The 25,433-nt window shown below is 37.8% G+C and overlaps 3 protein-coding genes across 3 annotated transcripts; 2 read left to right on the forward strand and 1 right to left on the reverse strand.

Annotated features, from left to right (window-relative positions):
• Positions 1 to 8,171: 8,171 nt before the first annotated feature.
• On the forward strand, positions 8,172 to 10,218 carry LOC126619887 (homeobox-leucine zipper protein HAT4-like). Its single transcript, XM_050288307.1, has 4 exons — positions 8,172 to 8,521; positions 8,881 to 9,197; positions 9,329 to 9,408; positions 9,507 to 10,218. The coding sequence occupies exons 1-4, from the start codon at positions 8,317 to 8,319 to the stop codon at positions 9,835 to 9,837; spliced, it is 933 nt and encodes a 310-aa protein (XP_050144264.1). The 5' UTR covers positions 8,172 to 8,316; the 3' UTR covers positions 9,838 to 10,218.
• A 2,651-nt stretch (positions 10,219 to 12,869) lies between these two features.
• LOC126618082 (uncharacterized) lies at positions 12,870 to 21,604 on the reverse strand. Its single transcript, XM_050286180.1, has 3 exons — positions 21,518 to 21,604; positions 14,666 to 14,803; positions 12,870 to 14,399 (listed from the first exon to the last, which is right to left on the reverse strand). Exons 1-3 carry the CDS (start codon positions 21,602 to 21,604, stop codon positions 13,002 to 13,004), a joined length of 1,623 nt encoding a protein of 540 aa, XP_050142137.1. The 3' UTR covers positions 12,870 to 13,001.
• Positions 21,321 to 24,342, forward strand: LOC126620092 (pentatricopeptide repeat-containing protein At5g47360-like). The gene is made up of 2 exons (XM_050288567.1): positions 21,321 to 23,273; positions 24,008 to 24,342. The coding sequence occupies exon 1, from the start codon at positions 21,681 to 21,683 to the stop codon at positions 23,112 to 23,114; it is 1,434 nt and encodes a 477-aa protein (XP_050144524.1). The 5' UTR covers positions 21,321 to 21,680; the 3' UTR covers positions 23,115 to 23,273; positions 24,008 to 24,342.
• The last annotated feature ends 1,091 nt before the right edge of the window (positions 24,343 to 25,433 follow it).

Here is a 25,433-nt window from a genome sequence, read left to right on the forward strand (position 1 = left end):
TATTTCTTTTATACTCATTTTATATTTTCTAACAATATTAAAAATCAAATAAAATCTTCTAATATTATGCATTTTCCAACTCCAAAAAATCTAATTAATATCTTATAACAAAAAAACTAATATACTAACATAAATCTATCTACAAAACATTATACCCTAACTCAAGTAACAAATATATTAATGTATATTATATCTATACGTGAGATATGAAACCTAACTAAAAGGTAGAAACAACACCTACAAGCAAGACATATTAATTTGTGACAGGTTGATTATATAAAAAAAAAAGTCATATAGGTAGATAAATGGTTAACCTATGATATAGGTTGATTATAAAAAATAAAAATAAAATCTATAAATGGGGTTTAAAGTAGGAGGTAGGACATGAAATAACAAAAAAAATAAAAATAAAAATAATTAATTAAAAAGAAATTTGATTTTTATAATATATCTTATCATTGAAGAGATAATTATTTATACTAGCATCTGCTTTTTACATGGTATAAGTTTGAGTGAGCTTGTTGGTTCTATTCAAGTTGACATTGAAGTTTCCAAATAAAAAAGTGGATTAAAATTGGGTGTGTGTATTGTCATGCTCATGATTAGATTAATCGATCCAGCTATCTCACATTTTTAAATTACAAGAATATAGAAATAATGATTGGCTCATTATCTTGGGACTGTTTTGTCATTTCATGAGCTTGAAGTTAAAAACAGCTCTCATCTCGTCAGGACCAAGTTGCATGAGAGATGTGATGTGTGGGAGAACCTGGAGATGGAGATTTGACCAAACACAGCCCCACGCTCGACTGTATCCCACGACCCCTCGTGGTGGCGAAGCCACAACAGAGGAAGAGATTCGCCCCTCTGGTCGTTAGAAATTTCATAAGAGCAACTCCACCCATAAAGTCCTCTCCCGGCAATTCATTATTGAATCCACCTTATTGAACAGTAACTGCCATCAATGAATAGTAATTATCATTAATGAACAGTAATTACCATTTGCATCTCCACCCTTGGAGCCCTCTCCCCTGGCAATAGGCAATTAAAATAATAATTTTTTTTGTTTGTTTAAATAATAGTTTATACATTAAAAATATTATAATATTAATCCAATTAAAAAAAATTAAAAAACCCGAACCCATTTCTTCCACCTCTCCTCCCACCCCCGAGAACCCCCTGCAAAAACCAGAACCTAGCTACCTCCTCCCCCACCCTGCCTTCCCCCCCCTGCGACGACCCACTTCCCTTCCGCACCCACTTCCCCTGCAACGACCCCAGCTCCCACCCCCCCCCCCCCCCCCGGCGACAACCCACCCTGCCTTCCCCCCCTACGATGACCCACTTCCCTTCCGCACCCACTTCCCCTGCGACGAACCCAGCTCCGGTCCCCCCTTCTCTCTCTCTCTCTCTCTCTCTCTCTCTCTGACACAAAAAATAAAAAATTACAAAGCCCTCGGGCCACAGGCCCGTCGACTCCCCACCCCCCCCTCGCTCGGGCTCCCACCCTCACTCGGGCCCTTCATGGCTGGACCCATTTCGACCGGCCCTCAGGCCCTTGGAAGGAGGCTGTCCCCCGAGCAACATGCAAGGGTGGACTTGCTCTAACGAGCGGGGATCTGTCCATCTAAATTTGTATGGGAGGTGTGCGACGAAATACTTGAATGAAACTCAAGCCTGAAGTTGCTTACTTGTGGTGTTAACATCGATAATGGTGTCGCTGCATAAGAACAAAACCGATCTTTATTGAATATAAACGATATTAATATCGTCTACTATTTAAAAGAGACAAGATGGCACACACGATTTTTGGTAGCCTAAACTTTTTTGAATTTTTACCCTAATTTTTTTTACCTGTTTCTCGGATAATTCTTTGTTTCGTCACTGACTCTAATAATTGGAAAATGGTTATTTAGTACTATGGTCTGATGGTAATCCTCTTTATTTGGAAGTGAGAGGTTTTAGGTTCAAATCTTGTTGATGGTGAATTCAATACTAAATTAGGTTGTCCATTGAATAGTTTAGCCAAACTTGTCTTCTTCCTAGTGATGGCGGAACTCCCCCTCCTCAACTAAAATATATATATATATATATATATATATATATATATATAGGGATTTGTTCTGCACGCGCGAAGGATAGTAATGGGTAAAAGGAAGGAGGGGTGTGGAGTGATGAGTTCAAATGATTGTGATGAGGAGGGTGTCGGGAAGTGGAGAGACAAGATGACACGCACGATTGTGTGAAGTTGTGTGGGTGGGGCGGCCCACAGGTTGTAACAGAAAAAGAGAGAAGCGTGTGAGAGCACGTGTCCCGAATGGGCCAGGCAGGACATGTTGGTCCACGTGAGTTTGGGGGAGGCAATGCTCATTACTTCCACGCTTCCCTTAATTTTGCAAGCCCCTCCGTGACCCTTCCCACGTGAACTCCTCTCTCCTCTGTCCCCATCTGCTTCGCTCTCTCTTGTTCAACTTTGGCTTGCCTACATGGCTATTCGGCTCAATCAGCTTCAAACTCTCTTCAACTTGAACGTTCCATTTGTTTAGGGTCATGTAGGTTGAAGAAGGACAATAAATCTTTGAGTAATGTTAAAGAAATTAAATTATTAAACCAAATTTCGTAAATTAAATGACTGAATATTGATGATTAGATTATTACTTAAGTGTTGATTAACATGTGCATTTTTTATTGGTGACACATCATTTAGTTTACAATTTGCTCATTGTCTCACATGTTCATCTTAGTTAGATACAGTAATTTCAATGATGACATGGAAAGAAAAAGTAGTAAATTGTGTATTCAGTTGAAAATTTAAGAGATTTTAATAAATTTATAAATTCGTAGATTTTGATGAAATTTAATTGATTTATAAAGATTTTATGTAAAGTTTTGAGTAAATATTCTCAATTTCTTAAGATAAAGGTGAGATTTAGGAATGCTTATAATGCATTATGAAATTTCTTTAATTTTCTCGAATTCCTCAACTTTTCTAATTGAATACACCTAAAATGTTATAAATTCTTTTAAAATCCTGATTAAATACACTTAAACTTTCAGAAACTCACTTAAAATCTTAATTGAATACATCTGAAAATTCAAAACTAGTACATGCAAGTGAAAGTAGGAATGTCAAAACCCACATTAAATTGCACATACATTACGAAACTTAATATTCACGAGGTGGCATTTACAATTGCATTTAAAACATTTTTTACTCATATTCCCACAGCATGTTTATCTCATGGCCAAGTTAAAAGTCAAATACGCAACCTCATGTAATTAGTGGTGGTGAATCTGGTGAAGGAAATTGGCCAAGTTAATGCACTTTGACCCCAATAAACAAAAATTTCATAGGTAAATTAGTGGCGGTGAATCTGGTAAAGTAGCCACAAGCCGCCCTCTATTACGATGGTGTCCAAGAGTAATGCTCTTGTACCACGGCATGAGTTTGAATTCCGCCAACTTTTTAATCTAACAAATTTATAGTTTAAAAAAAAAAAATCTGATAATGCAGCCACAAGATCCTAGCCGTCCGTAAAGGCTCGGCGCTCAGCCATCTGAGAAGTTTAGTCACACAATTATTAGTACTCTTTGAAACGCAGCGTATTGATCAAAGTAAAAAGGGTGAGAAAGCGACGTTTTTGGGTGAAAGCAGAGACCCCGTGCCCCCACTCCCCTCGTGGGAATCGAATGGGGATGTTACGAAAAAGGATTTTCCACAAAGGGAGGCTTATCTGTTGGGTATCCAATCAAGGCCGTCCGTTCCAAATTTTTTATGGTTGATGGTTGTTCAGCTTCGTTATAAAGCGTACCGGATCTCATACGGGCTCATCAATCAATGGGAGATTCATCTCAACCGTCCTTCTTACCAGTATTCCTCTCGTCCTCAAGGGTAAATTGTCGTGTGACGACTCGTATTATCATCCTAATTGAAATTGAATCCCTAAATTATATTTTTGGTAAAGAGTAAATTGTACAAATGGTCCCTCAACTTTAATCAAATTTGAGCAATGGTTCCTCAACTAAAAATCCATTACCTTTGGTCCCTCAACTTATCAAAACGTGCAGCTATGGTCCCTCAACTAAAAATCCATTACCATTGGTCCCTGAACTTTAATTCAAGTGGAGAAATGGTCCTTTAACTTTAACCCACTTGTAGCAATGGTCCTTCCAATATAATTCGTTTTGACAAATTTTTTGACATAGTCGACAAAAAGAACCATAATTATACACTTTGATGAGTTAATGAACCCTAATTATATAAATGGTCATTCCAACATAGCTTATTTTGACAAAATTTTGACAAAATTGATAAAAAGGACTATAGCTACACATTTTGATAAGTTGAGGGACCATGGTAATGGATTTTTAGTTGAGGGACCATTGCTCCAATTTGATTAAAATTGAGGGACCATTTGTACAATTTACTCTTTTGGTAAATTAAGACCTAACTTTTGAGTAGCGGCCAATTAACACTTTACTATTAGATTTCATCGCATTTTCGTCAATTTTTTGAGCGAGTTGGTTTTTTCATCATTTATTCTTACATGTCATCTAGGACAACCAATAACAATAGGACACATAAACTAGACTAATTAAAAACTTGTGAACACATAATTATAATTCCTAAATTCCAAATTAATAAAATTATGAAACTTATAATATTTGTCTTCATTATAAAAATGTTAAAAAACAAAACAAATACCTAATAACTTGTTGCCCACCTGTAATGGATAGGATTATCACATCCTATCAATTCATCGTATATTGTGCGCTCAAAAAATTATTATAAATTTTTTTATTTAAAATTAAATATAAGTAATATCTAACAAAAATTAAATGTACAATATACAATAAATGAATCCTTAAAAAAAGAATACGAGAGAATCCTGACCACAAATGGCCCCCCTTACTCTCCCTCGCCAATGGTGGGATGTGTGGCCCCCGACATTAATGGTCAAGATTCGGTGTGATTTTGCATCTGGATTTGATGGTTTTGCTTGCGAATGCCTATTTGCATGGTAGATATGAGTGCCACCAAAACTTGCATTAATTTTGTTCGGAGCACAAAAGTAAAAAATTGCATTAACTTTGGGTTGGTATTTCCTCATTTATCTTCTCAACATCTGCTTCCTTCACTTCTTTACAGCAATGTAGGTTGTTTTTTTTCTTAAAAATAAAATATTTCAAAAGTTTTCAAGTCTTTTATCATCTATTGAATAAAATTGGAATAATATTAACCAAAAAAAATGTGTTCAGAAATACGGGATCAATTACCTCTGTTAATCAATTAAAATTTAATTTAGTATCACGAAGTGTAATGTGAGACATAGATTTTGTTACTATGTACGTAAGTTCCCATTAGTAAAAGCATTGGAAGTCAAAATTCATACTGTTGTTATGCTCATGCATCAACTTACTCATGAAAACTTAGAAGTCAAAATAAAAACAAGAGAAGTTAAGAATTAGAATAATTCAAAGATGTCTTTAATTTGAGTTACTAAACTCACCCCTCTCTTGACAAAGAGATTGTAAAATGGACTTATTTTATTTTTCGATAATTACCTGATGAAAATGAAATATAATTGAGTCCAAGTGACAAATATAAGTTGGCTAAAATTGGTAAATATTGTCAAACAAATTTTTGTTTTTTTTTTCCCAAATGATAGCGCTTTTATTAAATATGCAAGAAAAATTTTACATGCCTAACGAGGGTATTAAAAAGCCATTTAGAAAATTTTGTCTAGGGTTCGATGCTCCGAGCTGGTGAGTCTATTTGACTGTGGCTACAGACTGGGTAAAAAGTGGATAATCGTGGCTTACCATCAATTGACTTTTTTTTTTAAATAAAAAAAGGTAAATTACATTTTAGGGGTCAATTGCAACCTTATATAACATCTTTAAAACATTTCAATTTCATACATTTATTTATCATTTTATTTCAATTTCATACATCCGTTAAGTGCTGACGTGGCAAATATGGAATCCACATTTATGCACGTGGCTACAAAATTTGTACCATATAGCAAATTATTTATTTATTTATTTATTTATTTATTTTTATGCATTTATAAGACAATAATTTACCCTATTTAAATAATATAAAAAAAAAACTCTAAAACTCATATTCCCCAACCCACCTTCTCTCTTCCCTCCACTCTCTTCACCTCCCTTCCCATCCAAAAAACCCACCCGCAACCTCAGATCCAATCCAAAATCCAAAACCCAAAACCTTTTGTCTCTCTCGGCATCTCCGCCATGGCGACCAATGGAGTCATACATCCTCCAAACCGCACCACCATAGCACTGACCCACCGCTGTTCTTCTACACCAGCATTCCTTCGATTGTCAAATACCAAAATCCCCTTCTGATGTTGTTGCTGACTGCATTTTGTGGGTCTGATCGACTCCAATTCGAGGTTAGAATGAGAGAATGAGGAAGAGAAAGAGATGAAGGAGGTCGTCGGAAATAGGTGGGAGGGTGGCAGAGGGGGCAATAGGTTTCGACCTTTCCTCCATTTTTTTCTTATGGGTAATCTGTTTTAGAACACACACACAAACACACACATATTTTTTGGTTGATTACAAATCTGAGTTTTTTGGTTGATTACAAATAATCTGGGTTTTTTGGATTTTGGGTGGGGGGGGGGGGGGGGGGTGGGGTGGGATGCAGGGGTTTAGGTTGTGGGGAAGGGGTCGGTTAGGGGAGGGGAGTGTTTTTGAGTTACGGGTGGGTTTTTTGGATGGGAGGGGAGGTGAAGAGAGTGGAGGAAAGGGAGAAGGTGGGTCAGGGGAAGATGGGTTTTAGGGTTTTTTTTTTTTTTAATTTTTAAAGGGTAAATTATTGTCTTTTAGATGCATTTTTTTTTGCCACGTGGCACAAATTTGGCAACCACGTCAGCGTAAATGTTGAACCCATATTTGTCACGTCATCACTTAACGGATTTTCTAACGGATATATGAAATTGAAATAAAATGATAAGTAAATGTATGAAATTAAAATGTTTTAAAGATGTTGTATGAGGTTGCAATCGACCCCAAATCTAAGGGGGTTAAATGTAATTTACCAAAAAAAAAAAAACTGCACAACATTTAAACATTTCAAATTCTTCTTCAAAACAATAAAAATATCACAAAAAAGAAAAAAAAATTGGCAGATATGAATCTGCAAACGAAATTAATTATATGTCAAAAAATAAACAAATAATGAACGAATTAGTAAAGATGTATTTGTTGATTTGCCCTTTCAACTTGTATGCTGCTGTCAATTTCCTTCATGAACTTTAATTTTAGCCAATTACCCCCTTAAACTTTTTAAATTAGTCAATTTCCCTCTTGAACTTTTATTTTAGTCGGTTGCCTTCCTGAACTTTTATAAATAGCCAATTCATCCCTTGGCATTAGATTCTAAAAACTTTCATTCAATTTTTCATCATTTTTCCTCTCATATGGTTGTCATGTGTTGTTTTTGTGATCAAGATGAATGAAAAATTGGATGTGAACTTTTAAAATCTAACGTAGAAGGGAAATTGGCTATTTATAAAAGTTCAGGAGGTAATCAGCTAAAATTAAAGTTCAAGGAAGAAATTTTTTTTGTCAAAGATAGAGTATATTAAATTCTGTTAAAGTTCAAGAAAAAAATTGGTTAATTATAAAAGTTCAAGAAAATAATAAATAAAAATTAAAGTTTACAAGGAAAATTAACAGTTTTATACAATCTTAAAAGGGTAAATCGACGAATATGCCTTTAGTAAAAGCTCTGATATTCTTCTTCTGCTTCCGTTTCTGTTTCTGTTTGTGTGTGTCTGGCATGGTCAAAGTTCAAAACACCACAATTATTAGAGCTTACCAAGACCATAACAGCAAAGAGTATAAAAATTTACAATTAAAGTTATTTTTTTATTGGCAAGGTACAAAAAGAGTTGGGCAAAACGCAGTTAAAATGCGGGCCCCGTCCTCCATTTACCATGGTTAAAAAAGTAGAGAGAGAAAATAAGAGGACAAATGTGGGTTAGAGAGAGAGAGTGGGGCACATTATTTTGGGGAACAAGAACCATGATTGAGATTATGGGGGGCTTCCCTTCCTGACATTTTATTAGTCATGATTGAGCTTACACACTAACCCCCCCACCCATTTCTTTTTCTCCCTCTATAAAACCCCCCACACCCTCCCCACCACTCTTCTCCAGAACATCCCCCTTCCCCTCCCTCCTCTTCTCCCTCCCTCCCTCTACCTACAAGCTCTCTCTCAACTCTTTTGTTCTGGAACTGAACCAGGACTCAGAGTGAAATTCCCACAAAAGGAAGGAGGTAAGCATGATGGTTGAAAGAGAAGATTTGGGCCTGAGTCTCAGCTTGAATTTTCCTCAGACCCATAACAATCACAGCAACACCACCACCACCACCAGCAGCAGCAGCTTTCGGCTCAATCTGATGCCTTCTCTGCTCCCAACTTCTGCTTCTTCTACTTCTGGCTTTCTTCCCCAAAAGCCCCTCTGGAATGACTCCTTGCCTTCTTCAGGTTTGTGCTTTTTTGTCTTCCTGTCTTGCATGTGGGTTTCTAGTTTCAGATCTGGCTTTCCCACCCCTTTTCAACCATTTTCTCACCTCTTTTTCCCGAGAAACAAACGCCCTGGAAATTCCCCTTTTCTTATTTCTTTCCTCCTTTTTTTGTTTTTACTTTTGGTTGCCCCTCTATTAATTTTTGACATTTTTGCAAAAAAAAAAACAGAGCTTTTTTGCTTTCTCAATGTCTGTCTTTCAGATCTGTAACTCTACAACAAACTTTTCACCAATTTCAAGCCAAACCCACTAACCTTTTTTCCTTTTACAAATTGGTTGGATTTTTGTTTTCTAATTTCATCGCGATCCGATATGCAGATCTAAACTCCAACTCCGAGACTTACCGGGCCGGACCCCGATCGTTCCTTCGGGGCATCGACGTGAACCGGCTTCCTTCGACGGTCGACTGCGAAGACGAAGCGGGCGTTTCCTCCCCCAACAGCACCGTGTCGAGCGTGAGCGGCAAGCGGAGCGAGAGAGACGCCAACGGCGAGGATCTCGACCTCGAGAGGGACGGCTCTCGAGGCATCAGCGACGAAGAGGATGGCGAGGCGTGCAGGAAGAAGCTCAGGCTCTCCAAGGATCAGTCCGCCATTCTCGAGGAGAGCTTCAAGGAGCACAACACTCTCAACCCTGTAAGTGTTACTTGTCTTCCTAGGCAATCCCTGCGACTAGTTCTGTTTGGATGCCGAGAAAATAGACAAATTTCCGTTTGGTTGCTGAGAAAGTCCACTGACACGTACGGTTTCATTTGTTTTGGGTGCAGAAGCAAAAATTGGCGTTGGCCAAACAGCTTGGGCTTCGGCCTAGACAAGTGGAAGTCTGGTTTCAGAACAGAAGAGCAAGGTGGGTATTTTCGGGAAACCAACAAACATATACCCAATTTGCAGTCACACCCCAGCGGTGCAGGCTTATTTACAGATTTGTTCTTGTGTGATTTGCAGAACAAAGTTGAAGCAAACAGAGGTGGACTGTGAGTTCTTGAAGAGATGCTGTGAGAATCTGACAGAGGAGAACAGGCGGTTGCAAAAGGAGGTTCAGGAGCTGAGAGCACTGAAACTTTCCCCGCAGTTCTACATGCAGATGACCCCACCCACAACACTCACCATGTGCCCTTCGTGTGAGCGTGTCGGGGTCCCACCCAACTCATCATCATCCGCCGCTGATCCCCGGCCCCATCTGCAGCCACGGCCTGGGCCCATCAACCCTTGGGCCTCCGCCACCACCATCCCCCACCGGCCGTCCCCGTTCGACGCCTTTCACGCCCGGTCGTAGTTTTAAACGATGGAGGGCATTTTGGAGAAAATATGCAAAAACCTTTTTAGAATCTCCCTTATATTTTAGAATGCGTACGGAGGATGAGCAAAAAAGAAGCGGTTGTAAATTTTTCCAAAACCTTATTATGTTGGTCACTCTTTGAGATATGGTGGTTGGGAATATGTGATTTGGTGGGCCTGCATGTTTTATAGTATCTGGCCCATCACTTTCATGATCTTCTTTCTTTTGTAGATTAGGGTTTGGTGGTGGCACTACTATTTCTTCCCTAATTCACTTGTTAGACCCAACAATTTGTTGGTGGGGAAAGGGAAGGAGGACTACGAATGTAAAGTGTAATGCCTAATTATAATTTTCAATTTAACATCTCTTTGCATTGGAGGATCGTGCAATTGAGCAATATTCTAATGTAATCAAAAAGTGACGCGGAGGTGCCCGACGTCACATCACCCTTATAAGTCTTTGAGTTCACTTACGAGATATGTTAGTTGGACCAATTTTTTAGACCGTTTAATCAAGTTATCAATCACGTCAGATGGTTTAAATAGATGGTCGTGCTAGCTAGAGCATTACCCTTTTACCCATAGACTTGTCATTAGAACAACCAATTTCCCTTTAATTAATTATGATTAATAAACCCTTCATTGTCTACCTTTTGTTCAATATTTAATAATCCAAGTTACTAGGACGTGATTCCAACTTTTGAGTGCGGAGGAGAATGAACACACAACTCTAATTAATATGACTATACTCAAATCACTTAAAATTAGGAGATATGTATCTGTACTATAAAGAGAACTCTCCTTGTCAACTTTTTTTTTTACTCTTTTTTCCTATTTTGCCCTCACTTTTGATACACACTATTCACAAAAGGAGGTCAAAATAGTAATTTTGTACATTTTGGCAAAATGACAATCATATCCCTATTTTCCTATTTTACCCTCCTTTTTTTTTTTTTTTTTAAGAAAATGACAATTATATACTTATTTTTTCAATTTTACCTTCACTTTTGATACACAATATTTACATAAGAAGAACAAAACAGTAATTATGTAATATTAAAAAAAATACACTTATTAAGAGAAATTATTCACACACACAAAATGTGTGCTCTCTGCTAGTATTTAATTCAGATTACATAGGAACCCCTCCTTGTCTCCCCCTCAGTTGTTTAATATTTAAAGATCCTTAATTTATGGGGAACGAATGCCTGATTCTAAGTGGGGATTATGATCTTGATTAGGATTTAAGGGGATTTGGTTTTGAATGGTGACCGGTGGTGGGTGTGAATATGTAGAAAATTCTGAGGGGATTTCGCAGTTGAATATTAAGATTTGTGATGGACCCAGAGAAATGTAAGGTTTAGTCACGGAGACCGGTTCCTAATTCGTGGGGTTTTTCAAGTGTTTTGACAACAAAAAAATGTGTTCCTCAATTGTGGCTAATCTTTTCTTTTTTAAAGTCAGGGCATATATATTATAATCAATGACTTTGATGATTGCTAATCACAAAGGAAGCTGGAGTGGTTCATACTTCATACATAGTTTGTTCACTCGTCCACTCATTTCGAATGTTTATACGTTTTTAGTATATTTTTTCTCTAAAAAAAAAAAAAACGATGATGGTTTTATTATAATAATAAAATAAAAAAAGCTGTTACAAGTATCAAAGAGGACATTCTAGATAACATCCAACAAATTCTTAATCTTAAAAAGACTTGAAAAAACATAAAAGGTTAATTTAGCCAAACTAGTTGTTACCGTACTAATGCATTTAAGAGTAAAACGTGTACGATAATAAGTAGAAGAACGCATCCAAGTTTGAATCATTCACACTCAAACTCAAAGGACTGATATGACACTCCTAGTCAGAACGCATCCAAGTTTGTGCAGGTAGACAATTTTGTTGAGAACTCTTGATGCAAAACTCAATTTCCGCTTAAAGATGAAGAGTTTTGAATTTTAAAGCCCGATATTATTTTCGTCCAGAATAGCCCAATATCCTAAGTTTCCTCTTGCAAAGCCCTACTTTCTTCCTTGCATGAGTTTTCTCCGATGCACATTTACGTTACAAAGCAGAACAAAAATGGTTAGATCCCGTTAAATTAAACAATCTATTGAATTTTGTTATGTTGTTAACGTAAATGATGTGCATTGGAAAAATCCTTGCATAAAGCATTAACCCAAATTGATTCCCATGGATAGTCAAAGTGGTGTCACCAGTCCCTTAAATATGTACTTGTATCAGACAAATAAAAACCGTTAGATCTCGTTAGCTTTGTCACATAATTTTTAAGAGAAAAACAAGAACGGAAAAAATATGTACTTGTATTATGTATTCTAAACTATATTTTAGTTTGTATACAACAATATGCTAAAAGAGTGCAAAGAATAAATTGGTATTGAACTCGTTACAAATTAAGTATGTTATATGTTGTGTTTAAGATATTGGAGACAACTAAAAGGATGGTCTTGGTGGTAAATGTGGAATTTTATGCTTGTGTTTTGATTTCAAATATGCTGTGCTTAAGACATTTATTATGATTAAGGCTTAGGAAAACTGCAATGCAGCGTCTGGATCTGTCGAACTATAGAATGGAAACTGCGATGCATAACTTGAAGCTATTGACTTGTTCCAAAATAACAAAAATTTGAGAAAAGGGCTATGTAAGTAATCCGATTTGGTTGCACCAATGTTCATTGACCTCATGTTAATTAGAATAAATATGATTGATGTATTGTCAATATTGTAAGTTTTGATTCATCTAAAATCAAACATTCCCATGTCGCACTTGATGGTAATTGTATAACGAGGTTCAATATGGATATATTGTCAATGTTACAAGTTTTGATTAAATTTTTTTTCTTCTCGCCTCTAGTTTCTTGGCTAGTTTCTTCTCAACCAAGAACCTAAGTTCAATATGCACATCTACATAAAATTTCTTGAACAAAACTTTGCTTTTGTAGCTTTTGTGAGTGTAAAGTTTAACAAGATGAATACTCGTCCGCTGCATGCAATTGGTGTACTGTCCATACAAAAACATGTAAAATCTTTGTATACCAATGATCATAATATTGGAACAGAAGCTACAATACCAACTCAATTACAACATATAAACCCCAAGGAAGGGAAACTTAAAAACACCAACCTTAATTCATTCGGCATTACCTTGACAAGTTTCTACTAATTTGAGCACTCGATCGCTTGATCGAATCTATTCTCTGAAGCCTAATCTGCTCCCTGAATTTCGCTATGAATTCATCAGCCTTCTTATCCACATCAGGCCCTTCATCACTCACACTGCCTGAAACAGACACATAACTGTTTGGAGTTGGCTTTGGTGTCTCCCCAATGTCTTTTCGGATCAAACTTTCTTCGAAGCTCTCATCTTCACTTTCGGTTTCTTCATCCGATTCCATCACTACCTTGTCGTGAAAATCTTCTTTCTCTTCCTCAGAAAATTCATCGAAAGAAGCTGAATTTGGCTTTCTGTGGATGCTTTCATGTCCCATTTTCTCAGCCCTGAAAGAAGTTTCATCATACCCTACTCTCTTTCGTGCCGCTTTCTCCACCAAGCTTGTTTCAACTTCCTTAGAGCTTTTCTCCATTACCTTCCAAGGCCCTGCCACGCTCTCACCAGCTCTGGTTGTTCTGACTGGCCCCCCCATTGATGAACCATCAACGTAGCTTCTTCGCTTGGTTTCGGTCCCTGAATTCACTCTGCCCATCACAAATTCTCCGTTGCTCCTGTTCACGTTGTTTGTTTCACTACTGAAACTTCTCCTCATATCCTTCTCATACGAAACCCCATCTCTAATCGGCCTCATTGATGATGACTTGTAAAACATTGGTGGGGGCGGTGGAGGTGGGGGAGGAGAAGACTTGTACAGGCTCTTCTTCCTCCCCAAATCCTCTGCATTCTTCGTTTGAGATTCCGATGATGACAATGACGTTAAAGGAGAAGACTTCTTTGGAGATGAAATTGATGGCGAAGGAGAGAGTTTTGGGGACGAAGAAATGGAATTCGATCGAGAAGAACGAGAACCTTGAGACCTCGAACCCCACGCCTCTTGGCGGCTAAACTCAGATTCCTCCATTGGAGTACTATTGTCAACTTCTTCCTTCACATCCAACCTTCCTGATCTTGATCTCCATGGAATTGGAGAAGGAAGCACAACACTTTCCTTCAATTTCTCCTCCAATTCTAGATAATCCAACCCTCCAAATTCACCACCTCTAGCCTTATTCGATTTGCTTGAAAACCTTCTTGAACCTGACCTTGAATTAGACCTGCTTAATGAGCCAGAATCCCCACTAGACTCTTTAACAGACTCTATGCTATCCGGGTTTTCGGGAACACGTTGTTTCAAGCTCCTAACCGGCAAAAGCAATGGTTTTTCAACGATTGGTGAAGCGGTACCTCTCTGTTCATCAACAGCAGAGTGCTCCTGAGCCACAATCACCGCCGGCTCGTTACGATAATACTGACTGCTCCATGTTTGGACCTTGTTCCCATCAGAACCAGGTGCGGGTTCAGTCTCATCATCAAAAACTGAGGACACCTGAAGAAATCTAGAGACATATGAATGAGCATTATCAAATTTTGTGTGATTGTTGTTGCTGTTGTCCTCGTCTGTTTTCTCATTTCGTTTGCTAAAAAGGCCATAAGAGACTGCTATGCCAACAAGGAGAAGGTGCAGAAGCTCCCAGCTTCTGGTGACTACACTTTGGTTGAAGAACTCAGGAGCTTGTGATGGAAAAAGTGGGAGAATAACAAAGAAAACTACAACTAGAGCAATTTTGTAAAGAAAATGATTGTAAAACTTACTTGGCCTTTCATGGTTTTGTTGTTCTTGGACCAACTTTTGGTGTTTGGTGTAATTAGACTCTGGTTCACTCTCTGCCATTGAAGAACACATGGAGAGAGAGAGAGAGAGAGAGAGAGAGAGAAAGAGAGAATGAAACCCTAGCAATGTTGTATTGGGGTTTACAGAACAAGATGGAAGGAAGGAAGGAAGGAAGGAAGAAGAAGAAGAAGAAGAAGAAGAAGAAGAAGAAGAAGAAGACTTAAGGATTAAGGAAAAGTGTAGAGAGAGGAAAGTAGAGGGGCAGTGGAGAGGAAAGTTACGGAGAGAGGCGTGAGAGGAATTTTGAGTCTTTTTTGCCTTTAACCTTTCTTTCCATTGACATATATAGCCTTTTTTTAATTCAATTTCCCCTAAATTTTTGTTTTTACACAAATATTTTCTCCACAATTTTTGAAGAGGGTTTTGTTCAAATGGTGTACAACTCAGATACCTATCTAACGAAAGAATTCTTCAAGAACTAACCAGTTAAAAAGGAGTCAAGCTTAAGCCTACATTTGGCTATGGAACTATATAATATATGGATTCCCATTATTCCCTTTTCTTCAAGAACAAGATGCTTCTTAACCTTCTAGTGAGAACATAATACCACTTAGTCTACTTGGAATCCACAATTTGTTGAATATAATTGTGAAAAAAGCAGTCCTTGCACATTATGCTGGGGAAAAGTGATAATGGTTTTCTTTTTCTTGTCTAGTTATTGTTATTCTCAATTCCAAATTACGCTCTAAAATGACAAACTGAGAGTGCGAATAACATGTCCCCTTCTCGTTTTTCAGTTAACTGAATTACCGAGGGACGGGGGAGTCAAGCTAATAGTAATAGTAATACTAGTTGGTCTCTTTGCAGTTTACCTCATGCATTAGGAAATAACAGAAAAAAACTTCTGCGGTGCATCCAACTTTTTGTTGTGTGCATGCATGCAGCCGCTTCTTAATTTGTTTAGAGAAAAGGAAAACAAAGGTCAAAAGAATTGAGTCAGATAATCGTAATACTAGCGTGAAGATTGAAGATAAGGTTTTGCTCAGCTGGAAGTCGCTCTTTGTACATCAAAAACTTGTTTTTTTTTAAGAATTGGATAAAGGAATGAAGTGGAAAGGTAACCACTGCGAGTCACTGTAAGTATATTAGGGTTTGTTAATATGATAACCATTCGATATAAGAGAGCACAAGGGCATTTTGGGCATGAGGTAAAAATGGAGGGGGGAAATAGGTTGCGTGGATGTGGTGGGATTCTTCTTTTGGAGTGCCTACGCTAGCTTTTTTGTGGGGGTAATAATATATTCAGCAAAATATTTGTATTTATCTGCAACTTTTGGTGGGAATGCTTTTCTTGTATATTTTGCTTCTGTATTCTCCTTCCAACTGCTATACTCGGATGAAGATGTTCCTAGATGCTCTTAAGACGCACGCAGTCGGACTTCAGTTGGGTTATTCTCTAATTTAAAGGAAAACTAGCGTTTGCTAGGGTTTTTTGTGTCGATGTAGAGGTGGAAGAGTGATATTCTGATCCAAGAAAAAAAGAAACATTGATTCACTGAGAAAGTTTCTAGATGTTGTGCAATGCGTGGAGTTTGTTGGGAATATTTACTTAGAAAATTGGACTTCTGTGCATGATTTTGTTCCATAACAAAGGGACTTTTCAAATCAAACTACGTAACTGACTTACATTGACCAGCATTCACCATTCAGCTCAGTGTTCTAGACTTCTAGTCACCAAATCTAGAGAGAGAGAGAGAGAGAGAGAGAGTAGATATTGTCAATGATTTAGTTTTGCGTTGTTGTTGAAAGATTTAGGAAACAGAACAGATTATGAAAAATACAAAATAAAAACGAGAAGTTTTGAGGTGGGAAAATGCTTAAGATGATGTACATTTCGTCTAGATTTTAGAGACATGTTAGCAACCTGCTACTAATGATATGTTATTATTTTCCAATGTGTGTATTATCACCTGCACAACACAACAAGTGTAAAGAATTGTATCGTAAGAGATCTCAGGGTAATTAGATGTAAACTCACTCAATATAAGTCATATTTGATTCTGTCAGTTTTTCAAATTGTATTCTTCAACACATTTTGTTTTATCTAACAGTTAGAAGATTATGTAAATACTAAATCTATTTACTTTATTTTAATTCACCATGGATAATCTCATGAATATATCTCTAATGTGGATGCAAATATCGTACATGACTAGTTTGACAAAATTTCACATACAATAGAACAAATAATGTTAGCCTAATTGACGAACACCCTGAAAAAGGGGCAGGGTGTTTCCCAAAGGGCCTCAAATGCCTAAGTCAAAAAAATAGTGAGAAGGCAAAGAATTTGAGAGAGTTCGAGTAATAAGTAACAAAGAATTTGAGAGAGTTCGAGTAATAAGTAACAATTACTGTTTCCTCTGTTTGATAGGATTGTTTATAGAGACTAGACCCTAGCAAGCAGCTAGGGGTGGAGGCTGCAGAACATACTAGGCAATCCTTAATGGTGCAGACCAGTCTCTATTGTCCTTCCATCTAGTATTCCTGAAGGGAGACTCTGAAAATTAGCTTCTTGCCACCATTGAGCCTGGTATGGCCTAGTGGCAGGCATGGACCAAAATATCGATATTATCGGTGATATTTCGCCAATAATATCGTTTTTGTGAGAGGGCGATATTTTCACGAGTATCCACTTAATTATCGTCAATATATCGTGATATTATCGGAGAAATTCGTCGTTGTCGTCTGGAACCCTACTCCCCCATTGACGACGACCTCTTCGATCGCCTCATGGACTCCCTCCTCCTCCTCGTCTTCAACAAGATTGGTGACTTGAAGACCCTCGGTCGCCGCTGCGTCGTTCTCTGTGGCGGTGAACGACTCTCGACGATGTGGCAGTCATCGGATCCCATTCGTTCGACGGCGGGACCCACTCGAACCATTTTCGTTTTCCGTGAAACGACCTGTGGTGGTTGGAACACCTCTAGACCTTGCCGGAAATGGGTGTGCCTATTCCCGAGCCGATTTCGTCCCAAAAACCTTGGAAAAACACGAGATAGAACTTAAAAATTCACATCTAAGCTTCAATCTAAAACAGAAAGAGGTAAACTCGAAACTTACCTAATCGGAGAAGATTAAGAAGCTTGCTGAAGAGTTCTTGCGTTCGCCGAGTTGCAGAGACAAGAAGGAGAGGGAGAAATACGAGGTTTGATGACGATGATGATGATGGTAATGATGTTTACACGATGGTGCTGCCGTGTGTGTGTCTCGGCGACATAAAGGGAAGAGATAGAGGGTTTCGAGAGAGAGAGAGATAGAGTGCAGAGAAAGAAGAAGAAGAAAGAGAAAGGAAAGAGGGTCACGGGGTAGGGGACGGAAAAAGAGAAGAGTGAGGAGTGATATGGTGCTACCACGTGGCTGTTTGGGAATGTTTAGGAATCTAGATAAAGGGTCCAGATTTAATCAAAATTAGGGGGGGGGGCAAAATGAAATCTCAATAAAACTTTAGGGGACTTAGGAAATTATACATATAATTGGGGGTTAGGGTGTTACACGCCGCACCCACTACCTGCAACCCAGAAAAAAATAAAAAAAATAAAACCCTAATAGTTGAGGTAGTTTTGTGTAATTTACCCTAATATTTATTATCTAGGATAAATTTTTATATTTAAAAAAACACCAAGGGATTCGAACCCCTCCCATTTTACTCCTTCAACACATTGACCACCATATCACTTATGTTTTTGTGAAAATATGCTAAAATATTTATATATATGGTTTTGTTTTGAATTCTTTTTGCAAGCAACAAATCTACACATAGAGATGATGAAGATAGTGAAAATTTTGAACCTCATAGGAACTCTATGTGGTACTAAGTCACACATGTATCTTACCATGCAATGTATAAAGTGTAAAATATTGTACTAATTCATTATATATAAATGATTATGGTGTGTTTAAACTTCTTTCATTAATTACTACATATTTTCTACTCTCACAATGTTTGCCAGCTCGCTATATAATCAACTTAAATTAGTTAAATCCATTATGCAATGCATTTCCTTCCAATTTTTTTGTGATAAACTAATAGATGATTGACTAAATAAACATCCTACAAAGTTTCAATAAAAATTTCCAAGTTTTTCTTACAATTTTCGTGGTTCTTATTCAATTTTTATCGATATCGATAATATCCCGATATTGCCATTGAAGTTTCCGTGTTTTTGGACTACTGATATTTCCGATATTATCGATATTTTATACCTTGGTGGCAGGAAATATGTGAGCTGTCTAGAGAGTACATAATATATGTGATGCGCGGCCTGGACATCCCATGATTTGTTGGTGGCTCAAAGGCCCATTAATGTAGGCCAAACTAACGTCTTTTTCCCTTAATGTAATTTGTGGTTCGCTCACGAAGTTAAGGGTAAAATCGTCATATTGAGCATATAATCCATGTGTCCATATCCAATTGGATGCAGTTAATTTATATCTCCACATCTAGTACATGCCAATCAAGCATGGAAGTAGCGCTTATTGCAGTAATCATACATGGCAGCAGGAAGCTTTAGGAATGTAAAAGCGAAACTAAGAAGATAACCTCATAAAATGATTAAGAAGGATGGGGAAGGGTGATAAGGTATCCTTCTCCGTCTTCAATTCGCTTCTCCCTTTTCACATTTGTGGCCGCAAGTACATTGGAAGGAGCCGTAGACAATGCATCTGATTCCTCATGCTTTGGAATATCCAAATTTCAAAATTTGTGTTTGTGCGTAACTTTTTAACCTAAAACAACATAGGACCATCTTAAGAAAAGTTAGCATGTACACAATGCTCTCTTATTTTCTACACACATTCGATATTTTAGGATATGGGAACGGCTCTCCGCTATTCAAAATTTCAAAGTAATGGGAAAGGTGAGAGTCGAACTTTCCCAAGCCTTCGACGGAGGTTGACGGAGGCACTTCATTTGCTCATTAGAGTTATAAAACCTTGGTTGGGATACCGTCAACGGAGGTATTATAATCCATTAGGTACTAAGTTAGAGCTAAATGGATGACTGAAACTTTTTTATTTTATTAAGTCTTGTCTTGTGCAAATGAGTAGATTGATTTTGGGAGGAATTGATTCGTCCATTGTTAGTTTAGCACTTTATTATTTACCAGTTGAACCAATTTTGTAACATTCCTTTATTTTTCTAGTCTCAAATGTCTTCAGATTAAACGCCAAAAAGATACAAGTTATATTACTTTATGTATTTTCAAGAAGGGTGGACATGTGAAACGAAGACCTACAAACGCTTCGGTTAGAAGATGCGAGTACGGACATAGCCCAATGCCAAATGGGTAGAGGAAGACCTAGGAAAACTTGGAAAGAGACTCTGAGAAAAGATTTGGACTACTTGGATTTAACAGAAGACATGACACATAATCGAGCACTTTGACGTTCTATATAATTCATATAGCCGACCCTATTTAATGGGATACGTCTTCTTCCCATGCCCTCTTTCCCCTGCATCCCCTTCCTCTCCCTTTCTGAGAATTATTATTATTTTTTTTCATATGAAAAAGGAGAAAACGACATGATTCAGATTTCTTGCAGTCCTCTGAAAATTCGAATTCTCTTTCAAGATTTGTAATCAAATTGTGCCCTAATGGCTCTGTAATCATAAGAGGGAGATGATGATGTACATCAACTCAACGCAATCATCCTTTTGGCCATTTGAATTAGATCAAAGAGGCACAAAAAACATGGTGGTGGTCACTGTTTGAAGTGAAGTGGCCATTTGAATTAGATCAAAGAGGCACAACAAACATGGTGGTGGTCACTGTTTGAAGTGAAGTGCAAATGGTTGCAAAATACGGGATTGCCTCCTAATTAATTTACGGCTTTTGGTAATGTCTGCTAGGCCTCTTGTTCGGACGCGTTGGCAATGGCGGTTCGAAATCTGAGGAAAGACCTCTTTGCCAACTGGAAGGGATTTCACGCTTGAACTTTTTTTTTGTTCTTTAATTATTTAGTTTGCTGGATATATTTTGTTTAGGTATAACAAAGATAGTTTAAGCGTATAGACTAATCTACCCTTAGATCAATCAAATGATTAATTTGAAAGAGGAACTTTTTTTTTTTTTTTTTTTGTGTCCATCGATGTTTTTACACTAGGAGATGAGGAGTTCGGTTAAGCCACACACTGGGCAACCTAATTTGATATCGAATTCGTTATCCATGAGATTTGAACTTAAGACCTCTTACTTCTAAACGAAGAAGAATACTATCAGATCGTAGTACTGAGTGACTATTGTTTGTTAAAAGCCCTCAATTTTATGTATGAGGTGAGAGGTTTGTAAATGAACACCTACAACGAAGGGTGGGCATGGGCTGGGCTAAAGCTAAAATTAGAGAAACCGGACCAAAGACGTTTGTAAATGAAGTGAGGGGCCGAGTCTAGCTACTTTTAAAATGAAACCGGATATAATCCGATCCGTTTAAGGAACCAATGACAAGGGCAAGGGCAAGAGAATTGTCATACCTTTGGGGAGGATAATGCAAGCGTAAGACACAAAAAAAAAAAAAAAAAAAAATATTAAAGAACGCGACTGACGTCATGCTGACTTCAACCTTGCCTGCTGGCTCAAGATTTGGGTGAACATTACTTGGCCCACCACTTGCCCACCGAAGGTGTTATTCTGGGTTGAAGGGCACGTTTCAAGCCCTTGCCCTTGCCATCCCTTCATGGTGGAACAGCTCTGAGCCACCATTCCCCCCCACCGACCATTAAGAACACACGCATATGCCTCCCCACGACTCTCTCAGCCAATTTCCCAAACACAAACCTGTAATTCGACGACGTAACTCAAATTGGAGCTTGAACCATTTGGGCATAAATTAGTTTCTGATCCACCTGAACCAAGTTCGATCATTGCAGGTCTTCATTTCTCCTTTTCAGCATTAGGGTTTAATCTTATTTGGATCAAAACCCTAAAAATTTTCATCGAAATGATGAACCTTTCTTCAATACATCGGTTCTTCTCCTCCTCAGTCGGCCTGAAAAATCACAAATTATCAATCCTGAACTTCTCTACGGCGTCGGCGGCGGCCGAAACAGTGTACAATCACCTGCAGAAAAATGGTGGCAACGTAGAGGAAATCCTTGCCTCGGTTCAGGTGAAATTGGACTCCAAATATGTAAGTCAGGTTTTACAGAGATGCTATGGTAGCCGTTCCCAAATGGGTCTTAGGTTTTTCATATGGGCAGGTCTTCAATCCACTTATAGGCACAGCTATTTTATGTATAGCAAAGCTTGTGAATTGTGTGAGATTAGGATAAAACCGAGTGTGATTTTCGATGTTTTGGAGGCTTATAGAATTGAAGGGTGCTCTGTTAATCTGAAGACGTTTAAGGTTGTTTTTAATTTGTGTAAAGAAGCTAAGCTTGCTGATGAAGCATTAAGGGTATTAAGGAAAATGCCGGAATTTGGTTTGCGTCCGGATACTACGGTGTATAATGTCGTTATAAGATTGTTTTGTGATAATGGTGATATGGATATGGCTGAAAGTTTGGTGAAGGAGATGCGGTTGGTGGATCTTTATCCCGATTTGATCACGTACATGGTACTGATCAAGGGGTTTTGTAATGTGGGTCGGTTAGATAATGCTTGTGGCTTGTTTAAGGTTATGAAGGAACATGGTTGTTTGCCGAATGCTGTGGTGTACTCGGCACTTCTTGATGGATTTTGTAGGTGTGATAATATGGAGAGAGCTTTGGAGTTATTGAAGGAAATGGAGAAGGAAGGTGGGGATTGTAGTCCTAATGTAGTAACATATACATCTGTGATTCAAAAGCTTTGTGACAAGGGACGGTCCACGAATGCCTTGGTTATTTTGGACCGAATGGAAGCTTGTGGATGTGCCCCAAGTCGCGTTACAGTTAGTTCTCTGATTAAGGGTTTGTGCGTTGAGGATCGAGTTGAAGAGGCTTGTAAGTTGATTGATAGAGTTGTTGCTGGACGTAGTGTCACATATAGTGATTGCTATAGCTCTCTTGTTGTGTCGTTGGCAAGAGGTGGGAAAAGTGAGGAGGCAGAGAAGGTCTTTAGGATGATGGTTGATGGCAGGGTCAAACCAAATAGTTTGGCCTCTAGCATTATTTTGAAAAAACTTTGTTTGGAGGGTCAGGTGGTAGAAGCGTTGTGCTTGTTTGATGAACTTGAGAAAATGCAATGCTTGTCTTCCATCGACTCTGATGTGTATTCTATCCTCTTAGTGGGGCTTTGTCAACAAAAGCATTTAGTGGAGGCTGCAAAGCTGGCAAGAGCAATGCTCAATAAAGGAATTAAACTGAAAGCTCCTTATGTTGACACAATAGCTGAGATATTGAAGAAATCCGGAGATGAGGAGTTAATTAAGAATTTGACTAGAATTGCAAGGTGAAGTTGAGCAAAAGAAAACCTTCATCTGTCTTGGAGGTTCTCATGTGTTTATCTGGAATTGTGTTCTACTAAGATCAATATCTCCGACCAAGAAGAAAACAATTCTTGAGTTGAGTTGGTAGTATCTAACACAATAGTTGAGATACTGAAGAAAGTCCTGGTAAATTACTAATTACTTTGGCTTTATGTTATTCTGAATGTATCAAGCTGCTACCTGAAATATTTGCGAATGTTATATTGAATGGTGTTCATATTTTCTAGGATTGGTTACATAATTCTAGTTGGAGATATCAGTCTTTAGGGCACAGGAAAGCATGTCAATAAGCAAACTGCACTGCTCCTTTTCTTTTTTGGCTCTTTTAATAGCTTTCGATTTGCATGTCTGTATTAAGGGAGGCTTTCCTTATGCCATGCATGTAAGAACATAGGTTTTTGGCTAACATAGATAAGGGAAGTATAATTTTTGGAGGTCTTTGATTGTATGTCTGTTCTCGGTTACATGCATTCTTGAATATGTGGATTTCAGGTAGGAAAATTCTGTTCCTTTCAACAATTGAAAGCAAGGTCAAGAATTTTTTGTACCTCTTGGTGTTGAATGCCTTATTGGCGTTTCTAACGTTCACTTCATGTACACATTTATCTCTCTCCTTGTGGTTACAACTGGTTAAAAGGAAACAATTATATGGTATTGTTTAGACTCGAATGTTTCCTAAATCGGTGTTCCCTTATTTAAGGTTGAGCAAGTTAGAATTCAGCTACTCCTTCTCATCCCTCTCTTAAATAATCCTCAGGGGGCACACAAACATAGCATGTAACTATGTTATCTAGTCATCATTGACTGTTTTTATGGTTAGCATAAAGCGGCTCATGGTTCTTGCACTTGTTTCTTGGCAGATCAACCTTTATACTGAGGACAGGATAAGTTGGAAACCTTGAAAGAAACGAAAATGGTTGACAAGGGCGACAACAGAGGTAAGTCAAGTTCGTGATAGGACGACGAGGATCGAGTTCTACATCAATTTGATAGCAAAGCATCAACAGTTGTACTTGATGTTCATCCTATACAATATCAAGTGCCTGTAGTCAACCAGAAAGCTTTACTGATTAGCTTTCTGGGTTCACAGGGGAATTGTAATTACCTTAAGATTATTATTGGAACTTGTCTATGGCCATTGGGAATCCGGGATCATTGTTTCCGATAATTGGTATTTAATATTTTTTCTTTCAAATGATGTAGTCTGCGGCTAATCATACTTGAGTGTTTGCATTAGAGCTTTAAGTCAATAATTAAATTATTAATCACCTAAACATTTACAAATCTGGCAGTTGACATGACAGGTGAGTTGTTTGGAAATAGTGAGGAATCCTCACCGGATCCTCTTTGTGAGATCCCGGAATCCTCAAATCACATCTGTTCATCGTACATCGTGCGGTAAGAAATTATTGTAAATTCTTTTATTTAAAATTGAATATAAAAAGTACCTGACGAAAACTGACTACATGATGTACGAGAACATGTGATTGGAGGATCTTCGGGATCTTCACAAAGAGCATTCGGCGAGGATCCTCATTCGTTTGGAAATGCGTTTTTGGAAAACACTAAAGCTCATAAGCAATAATAAAATGGGAGCTTTAGTTATAGAGACACAAATATATATCATATTTCACACAACTTCATACCTTTTATAACATTACAAGGAGGGACAAAAAACCCAATAACAGAAAACCAAGCCCAACCTAAAAAGAAATGGACTGACTAAGTTACGGTCCATGCCACTCGACTATAATCGTTAATAAACGGCCACATTAACCACTACACGACAAAAATCATAAAAACTAACCAGTTCCTTTCCATTTTCCCTTATTCAATACCCGCATTCCTCTTCCACAAACGTATCATTTCAAAATCCTATTACGCAAAAGATACTTCCCCAGAAAAAACCCCCTAAAATCTCTATAGTTTCCGACACTTTCAAGCCGGATTTTCAGTAAAGTGATTCACAAAGTTCAGCCGGATTTCCATAAAGATCAATGTTTCAAAGGTTTTCCTACTACTCAAAATCGTCCTTTTGTATGATGATATTTCGAACTCTATAAAAAACGAATGCATTATCAAAGTTTTGGATGCATTATCAAGTGTTTTTGCAAAAGAAAACTGTAAAAAAGGCATGCATTATCAAGTTTTTTTTTGCACTTGATTTTACAAAAAATTCAATATTCCAGTTTGTGAAAAAACAATTTCAGTGTTTTATATGTTTCAATTTCTCTTTTTTAGTTTATATGTATACTGATTCTTAAACATCTGAAAAAGAAAATGAAT

This window comes from Malus sylvestris, chromosome 4 (assembly GCF_916048215.2).
Source record: "Malus sylvestris chromosome 4, drMalSylv7.2, whole genome shotgun sequence".
NCBI classification, from domain to species: Eukaryota; Viridiplantae; Streptophyta; class Magnoliopsida; order Rosales; family Rosaceae; genus Malus; species Malus sylvestris.